Consider the following 8,475-nt stretch of genomic DNA (forward strand, 5'->3'; position numbering starts at 1 on the left):
TTTGCTTTTAGAACTGTACTTATTTTAAGCTTTTTGTTATTGTAAAGCTATTGTAGTAGACTTAGGCCAGTGGCAGATATTTAATGACTATATAAATGTATCAGAAAAAGTCTAATTAAAAGGTCAATTCAATACGGAGACCAACTTTGTGATGGTTCTCAATGGAGATTCTTTTAGATGTGATCGCACCATGTTCATTGTATTTATGAAAACTACACCCATACAGTGTACAGTACCATTGTCACCTACTGGCCTTTCTTGATATTGCTGTTTGTAAGTACGAATACCTGCATACATACTGGACTGGTAAGGAGCACTGCTATAACTATTATTAGTAGTAGTATTATAATGATTTAAACATTTGAACAAGTTGGGAAAACCCTTCAGTTAACTACTGTACCTATCAATTATCCAGTAGTAGTGATTATGGTTCCTCAATATACATTTAACATATTACAACGTAGGCTATGTGTTATAGCACTACTTTTGATGTCCCCCTCAGGAATTGCTCTTGAGAAAATTTAATGTAATTGTCCCCTCCAAGGTTGATATCAGATTTTCGCCCCTGAGTATTTCCCCCCTGGCTTGGCTTGAGAGATTTTATCCACGCACTGCTACTGGCCATTTGTTTACTGCTCGCTCCTCCCACTGAATGAGCAACACAGCGCGCTATGAGCAACAGCAAAAAGAGCTGCACTTCCTCGTTGACTGGATACACTCGTCACACACACACACACGAACAAACAAGACTGCATTGTTTTGATTGCATTTTACACTGGCCACTGTATCTGGAAAGTAGACTACAAAAGGCTTGTGAACATACAATATTGAATAGGATCATTTTTCCATATCGAAAAGGATTGTAATTTACACTGTTGCTGTTTTAAGAAGCCGCCGATCAATTCAACAGGTAGGTAGGTTGTTCCCTTATTTGTTTCTCTTCTCCAGTTCTTTGATATATTCCCAGACAATCTGTCAATGTGGCATTTGACTCAATACTGCTTTCCTTAATACCGCTTTCCTTAATAGTTTGTTTTTGTTCTGCATAACATTTGCGAAAACATTTTTGGGGGTGGAATTCGCAAAGATAAATCCATTCCATGGTTTATGTTGAGGTAATTATTAATTTAACACTGATATTAATCTTTACGAATTATTGAATATGTCAATGGAAACACTATTGAATTTGCGGCCGCTAATCTAATATGAGGAACCACGGTGCCCTATGACGAGGGGCCGAGTCATTTCGGAGAACCATTACATTTTTGACCGATGAGAGAATTATGCGCTTTTTCTGTCTCAGCAATTTGTGATGTCATGGAAATGATGGTGTGTGAAATTGTAGATATTTGTTTTTACATCTGTAAGTAATTCCCCAAGCTAGCCATATCAATATGTTCAGGTTGCTTTGAATAAGTGTGTCAATGTCCATTAGACTATTGAATTCAATGTGCAGGCTTTATGCATATTATGTATTATCATTTAATAGTCTAACAATTCAGGCTCTATTAAACCATTATGTGCTCAGTATATAATAAGACATTGTAATATAATATGTAGTTGTTGCAGTTGTTACTATTTAGGAGAACAGTTCATCTATAGGCTGTATAGAATTAAATATCATTGTAGTAAAATGTATTACAACCATCAGAGAAAGATATGATACTAATTTCCATCCAGTGTGATATCATTACTTATGTGTATTAGTGTTGCTCATAAAGTTTTTCTGTTGAATTGACCTATAGATTTCTGATGTGTGACCTCAGCATGGACCAAGTGGCCCCCCTGTCGACTTGCTACCGCTCCAGCCTCAAGGTGAGACTTCACAAGGCTGTGCCACTAATACAGTAGATGAGTAGGACAATTGCATACATTGTAATGCTGGAGATGGTGGTGTATAGTACATATAGGACTACTGTATCACAACTGATAATGCAAGGCTGGATCAAATGCCTGCACACCAAATTGCTCTCCAGGACTGGAGTTGGACCACCCTTTACTCAAGGCTACTTAGTTAAGAACGCACATTTCCAAAGATCAAATGTCAGCAGAGATTTATTTTCAAATCCTGCATGTGTTGCAGCACACTCGTGGCTGCTATTTTCCTTCTCCATAAGCGAAGAGATGAAAGGAAAGAGGATAAAGCCAAACATGTTAAACGTGAGGATAATTGGGGAGCTGATGCAGGAGAGGCTCTGTCTTTTCCACCTTCTCTACTGCCACTAAAGTAAAATCGTCCCCTTGGCAACTAGGGCTCTCAGGACCTTGAGGGCCCTGTTTGTGCCAGCCTACCTTTTCTAAGGACGAATAGACGAATCATTAAACACTTTATGGATCAAAGGAGATGGTGTTTGTTTCTCCATCTCGAGTGTGGGGAGTTAGCCCTCAATTTTTTTAAATAAAAAATCATAAGTGCCTTACAGTATTAGACTTACAGGCGCACCTATGCCACTTTAGCGTACATCACTACTATCAATGTCCTAGTGATTTGTTAACGTTTCATGTGCGGCTTGGTAGTATAACGTCATTAGAAGTCTCATCTGCATCTGTAAAGGGCTAATGCTGAGATGGGTACAGTGTAGATTCAAACAGTGAGCTCGTCTCAAAAGGGCTCCATCTTAGCTAATCAAATTGTGAAGAAGAGTCTGGTTTCCCTAACCTGATTTGAAGAAGGGGGGAGGAGTGGGTGGAGTTTGTTTTCTTCTCACAAAGCAGCCGCCCACGCTGTTTGTGTGAACCCTCAGAGCTGAACTGCTCAGAGCTGAACGGATGCCAGCTGCCTCAAGGGAAGTTTCCAGATCTGCTACGCTACGGAACAGGAACACCATATATGGTCGTCCTCTCCCAGTGGTTCACAGCCAGCCTGGCTGGGAGAATATGAAAGACCTGATGTGTTTGACTAATGATGACAGATTGGTTCTGCTGAAAGGGAGTGCCCACATAAAGTATTTTTTCTCTCTTTGCTTTTGCCTGCCCTGTTATCTTATAAGACTATAAGAAGTGAATTAAGTTTTTCCTAAATGATTCACAGTATCTATGGGTGATCAGCTGTTGTTCATCAGGACAGGGCTATACTTGTCTCACCTAATTTATCCAATTATGTAGACATACAGTAGTACGGGGCTTTCTCAAATTATCAGGCCAAAGAAAACAATTTGTGTCTTTTTTTATTAACTAACAGTGTGTTGTTTTCCTATGTGTTTGTCCTCTACAGCGGCAGGCAGCCTTTGACCTGTTTGAAGATCCCATGTCTCTGTTCTCTGGATACCTCCTCCCCTCAGACGATGACCAGTCTCTTCAGGAGGTGCCCTCTGGCCTCAACTGTTTCTCACACGGTATGCCACCACCACACCCTACCAACGAGTGCCACATCACTCTAGCGCCCTACTTTACACCAGTCACTTTCATAACACCTATACCAACTAATCACCCTAGCCCAAAGTCAGACCAAACTCTTCATAACTCTATTAGTCAGTTATTCGCCAGACATTATGTCACAAAGTCAACCATGTAGATCAACTGATTGCTGGCATACAAATGATTTTTAATTAATGATTAACAGAAAAACAAGTGTTGATTTGTGGTTACATAGTTTGAGATTAACAATTATCCAGAACCCAAACGTTGTAAGTGAAACTCCCATCCAGGTCCATGGCAGTTAGCCATTTTAGTCTGCCTGAACCCTATTTAAATATATATGTTTTAACATTTATTTTTGGGCATTTAGCAGACACTCTTATCCAGAACGACTTACAGTTAGTACATTGATCTTAAGATAGCTAGGTGGAAAAACCACATATCACAGTCATAGTAAATATATTTTTCCTCAATAAAGTAGCAAAGTCAAGTGTGAGTGTTAGTTCTCAAAAGTTTTTTTTATTATTATTTATTATTTTGGGGGGGTTGGGTTGAGGAGGGGTGCGGGAGAGGGGTGCTGTGGAAACATTAAACTATGTTATGACACTGTTAAAGCAATGTTATTACATAAGAAAGGTCTAGAAAGGTTGATTCATAGAGTAAGCAAACATTTGTTTTTTCTCTCCAGACATGGGCCCCTGCTCTGTTCCCCTGTTGACCCCGTGCAGTAAGGCAGTGATGAGTCAGGCCCTGAAGGACAGTTTCAGTGGCTTCGCCAAGGTCCAACGCTGCTATGGCATCTCCAACAGTGAGTCAGTCACCTTCGACACCTGCTCATTCTATCACTTATTGTCCTCCCTTTTTCTTAATTTCCATTCTATTTTTTTTTTAATTACAGGGATGATATTAAGTTAACTTTGTGCTTGTTTCCTTGCTGTATTTCCTGCTAATTTTCTACCCAATTTGGATTGGAGGTCAAAGACATTTTGGGCTCATTTTCGAGTTTTCTTTAATCATTAAAAAGTAAGCCTAGTTCAGTCAAATCAAGATGAAGACTGGTGTATTTTGGTGAGGTGTCCATGGAATTGTGCCTGAAATTTTTAGTAAATTGAAATTATATTAAGCCATATATCTTTTTACTTTCTCTCTTTCACAGACCCTCGTAAGTGGACCAAGCAGCATGTGATGCAGTGGCTGCACTGGGCGGCCAGTGAGTTCAGCTTGGCCAACGTCCATTTCTTTAAGTTTGACATGAACGGCCAGGAGCTGTATGACCTGGGTAAGGAGAGCTTCCTGGACCTGGCTCCAGACTTTGTGGGCGACATCCTGTGGGAGCACCTGGACCAGATGATGAAAGGTAACAATGGCGTTGGAACTTTTTAGTCAGATGGTGTTTGTGTGGAAGGCAGATGGCGGAAAGAGTAGGTTTCTGACACCTATCAAAATGTTATATTAGGGTGGAAATGTTTTTTTTGTCCTGTGGAATTACTGTACCCTTTGGCTAAAAGATACACGCTAAAATCAAATAACAGTATTTCTGATGGTTCCTGACTTTTGTTTTCCATTGTTTTCTTCCAGAGTGTCAAGAGAGAGAAGAATCCATAAGCCTCAGCAGTGTTGTGCCCTCCGTAACTAACTGGATGAGCTCTAGCGGTGAGTGTCCATTAGAAAAACAAACTAACCACCAGAGGCTTCAAATCTAATTAAACATCAGATAGACAAAACAGTTTGGCTTCAGCTTCATTTGAACAACAGAAGCCTTAAGCTGTCCAGAGATGTCTCTGAGGTAGATGTGATGAGATGAGCTAAGTGGGCGTTTGTTTGTTCTTCTCTTCTTTCTGCAGGCTTCAGTCTGGAGGAGACCCAGTGTGCCCTGCAGGTGCCTGACAACAGCGACAGTCTGCTGAGAGAGCTGTTTGAGACCTCAGACAAGACCGCCCTGCTGTCTCCAGATCAGGAGTTCTCCATGTTCTCCAAGCCCCAGCTGAGCACGGTCAACGTCAGCTACGTCAGGAGCAACCCAGGCTCAGGGCAGCTCTCCAAAGCCTGTGAGTAGGCACACCCACTGTTGTCTAGAAGCTATTAATCAATGTTAATTAGTGTTCATTTTCGATCAAAGTCACATTAGAGAAAAAAACAAAAAAACAAGGCAACACGTATGCAATTCCCAAAAGATGTTTGATTTCAGTGATAGTTCCTAAACCTAATCCAGTTTCAGGTGAACTAAACATTCTTCTTTTTTGTTTATCCACAGTCTTGTCCCAGGACCAGAGTTTATGTTCATTGGAGAGTGTGGATAGCATCGAGAGGCCAGAGTCCATGCTGCACTCCTGGGGCAGCCAATCCTCCCTGGCAGACAACCAGAGGGTGCCGTCCCACGACAGCTTTGAGGACGAGTACAACAGCAGCCCACTGAGTCTGGAGAAGCAGGGCCTGTCCTTCAAGGACTACGTCCAGGAGAGGAACGAGCCTGTGGAATTGGGAAAGCCTGTCATAGCTGCTGCAGTGCTGGCTGGCTTTACTGGTGAGTTCATGAACCCGGTGACACAATCAAACACATCTCATCTTGTATGAAATACTATCCATCTTTCTGTCAACCCCAGTTCAAAACAGTACACTGCAGCTGAGTATAAGAAAACAATGCCTTTTGATCGCCTTCTGACTCCTCTTTTTCCTCTCAACAGGAAGTGGTCCTATCCAGCTGTGGCAGTTCCTGCTGGAGCTCCTGACTGATAAGAGTTGTCAGGCCATCATCAGCTGGACCGGAGATGGCTGGGAGTTCAAACTCACCGACCCAGATGAGGTGAGTGTCAATTGGCCTCATACAATATGTGTATATCAGGTTGTGGAGGATATGGCCACAAGGGTTTACAGGACCAGAAAAGTATTCAACACAAGAGCTATCAGAGGACATCAATATGAATTAAACGGTTCTGTTTTCCATTGGTGTTTATCATTCTCTCTTACCCCCAGGTGGCTAGACGCTGGGGCCGCAGGAAGAACAAACCCAAGATGAATTACGAGAAGCTGAGCCGTGGCCTGCGATACTATTACGACAAGAACATAATCCACAAGACCTCGGGCAAACGCTACGTCTACCGCTTCGTCTGCGACCTGCAGAACCTTCTGGGCTACTCGGCCGAAGAGCTCCACATCATGCTGGGGGTCCAGCCTGACACCGAAGATTGAATCAACTGCCGTTTTATCGAAAGGGAAGGGGTTGGAGATGGAGTCAATGGGGCTTCACTACCCCAACCTAGCAAAAGTTGCTAATGGTACAGGCCACCTGAAGGTCATTTCTGGTCATTAAACAGGTGGCACTGAGTGATGTGCACTGACAGTCGCTACACTGGTGGACAGGCAGCGAACATCTCTAATTTGGAGCAGCCGCTCCTGTCTTGGCTCTTGTGCCATCAATGTGCATTGTTGTGCAAGCTTTGGTTGAGAGGGTTGCCAGTATTTAAATCAAGCGTTCCCTCTGGGTGAAAGTGTTGTTGTGCAAATTGTAATGGATCAGCTCTGTATCCATCTGCAAAGTGGAAAGCTGTCGATTGCACAGATGATAATTGCGATCAATGTAACATAGCAGATTTTTTCATTCAAGCCTGATACTCAGCAAGTGTGGTGTTTACAGAGTCTGAATAATGGACATTTTAACATACTGTGAATGATCTTGGGGTTACCAAATGAGAATGCTTTTGAGGTGGCGGCTCCAGCACCATAAGGTTAGGCACCACACCCTCATGGGGTAATTTTCACAATCAACTTTTACCAGTTGAATGTAGACACATGTAATCCTTTTCTGTATTACAATTATTCCGAAATATTTTAATAAACTATACAAACGAGGCAATATCTCAATATCTCATATTTCCATATCGCGCAAATTCATTTTTCTGGACACTGGATAAAGTCAGTTTAAATATTTTGTTTTCCTTTTGTTAAGACACTCCAGTACCGGACTTGTCCAGAGCAGGTTGTGGATAAATACTTTTTAAAAATCTTTCTATGTGTAAAATACTGAAGACATCCACTTGGCGCATTTTCCTGATTTATTTTTTATCGAAAATACAAAATTGACAACATATCAACAATTCCATCTGGGCAAGTCTGGAGAATATATCTAAGGATAACCAAACAAAATGTGGTAAATGCAGATGCTTCTGAAGCTGGCGTGTGGGAAGTGTCTGATTTATGGGAAATGGCAGCTAAAGACAAGTACACTGAATTTAGACTACCAAATGCCAAATGCCTATTTAGACACAATCACTATCTCTTCAGAGTAAGTTACTAGCTAAATATAGTCCAGTTTGTAACATTCTCTATGAAATGTGATTTTAAATCATGTGTAATTTAATGTAGTGAGCTTTGAAATGATTGCTGTATGTCCATTTTAAAGTGGTTGAAATTCATTAAAATGTTGATGAGAAACTAAAGAAAATATACATTTTCATCAAGATTTTAACATTTTATGTTTACTTTTTGAAAATATTCATGGACCAAAATAGCAACAAATCTCAAAATTGATAGGTAGATGAAAAATGGTGCCTGGCCTTAAATAGGAGTTTCGATGGAGAATGTATTCTTGATTTTATGGAATAGCTAAGATTGCCTTTACTGTTGTGCTTCGTAATGCATTGTCCTGCTGACCAGCTTGCAGCTCAACTGGAATACCAGTCATTGTGGCTACTGCATTTTAACTCTATCGAAAAGGACAATTGTTATTTGGGCTCCCGAATGGCGCAGCGGGTCTAAGGCACTGCATCTCAGTGCAAGAGGTGTCACTACAGTTCCTGGTTTGAATCCAGGCTGTATCACATTCGGCCGTGATTGGGAGTCCCATAAGGTGGCGCACAATTGGCCCAGCGTCATCTGGGTTTGGCCGGGGTAGGCCGTCATTGTAAATAAGAATTTGTTCTTAACTGACTTGCCTAATTAAATAAAGGTTAAATAAAAAAAATATATTCTATGAATATGCATATAAGGTTGAATGTAATGGTGTAGCAGCTATCGTAATTATGTTTTGTAGCAGGTCTATCAAGGGATCTGTTTGTGCCTCGATTATTGTTTATTTCTTTTTCTGGGGCCAACGCGACATGTACACTGCCTTCAAAGTAT

General features: G+C 41.3%; 1 protein-coding gene across 2 annotated transcripts; it reads left to right on the plus strand.

Moving 5' to 3' along the window:
* The first annotated feature begins 693 nt into the window (after positions 1–693).
* LOC139531482 (protein C-ets-2-like) lies at positions 694–7,206 on the plus strand. Of its 2 annotated transcripts, none has more exons than XM_071327976.1 (10): positions 694–910; positions 1,746–1,815; positions 3,215–3,335; positions 4,046–4,165; positions 4,514–4,714; positions 4,936–5,010; positions 5,202–5,405; positions 5,612–5,881; positions 6,042–6,160; positions 6,331–7,206. In XM_071327976.1, the coding sequence occupies exons 2-10, from the start codon at positions 1,753–1,755 to the stop codon at positions 6,544–6,546; spliced, it is 1,389 nt and encodes a 462-aa protein (XP_071184077.1). In that variant the 5' UTR covers positions 694–910; positions 1,746–1,752; the 3' UTR covers positions 6,547–7,206. The 2 variants fall into 2 exon arrangements, with proteins under 2 accessions (XP_071184077.1, XP_071184069.1); XM_071327968.1 differs by having other exon boundaries at positions 699–914.
* Positions 7,207–8,475: the final 1,269 nt, after the last annotated feature.

The sequence above is a fragment of the Salvelinus alpinus genome, chromosome 1, assembly GCF_045679555.1.
Source record: "Salvelinus alpinus chromosome 1, SLU_Salpinus.1, whole genome shotgun sequence".
NCBI classification, from domain to species: domain Eukaryota; kingdom Metazoa; phylum Chordata; class Actinopteri; order Salmoniformes; family Salmonidae; genus Salvelinus; species Salvelinus alpinus.

Bases quoted from the DNA above. Each gene is read 5' to 3' on its own strand.
- LOC139531482 (XM_071327976.1), top strand. From the start codon at position 1,753: ATGTGTGACCTCAGCATGGACCAAGTGGCCCCCCTGTCGACTTGCTAC. The intron at 1,816-3,214 runs GTGAGACTTCAC...TGTCCTCTACAG, and splicing joins GCTACCGCTCCAGCCTCAAG to CGGCAGGCAGCCTTTGACCT. The intron at 5,011-5,201 runs GTGAGTGTCCAT...TTCTTTCTGCAG, and splicing joins TAACTGGATGAGCTCTAGCG to GCTTCAGTCTGGAGGAGACC.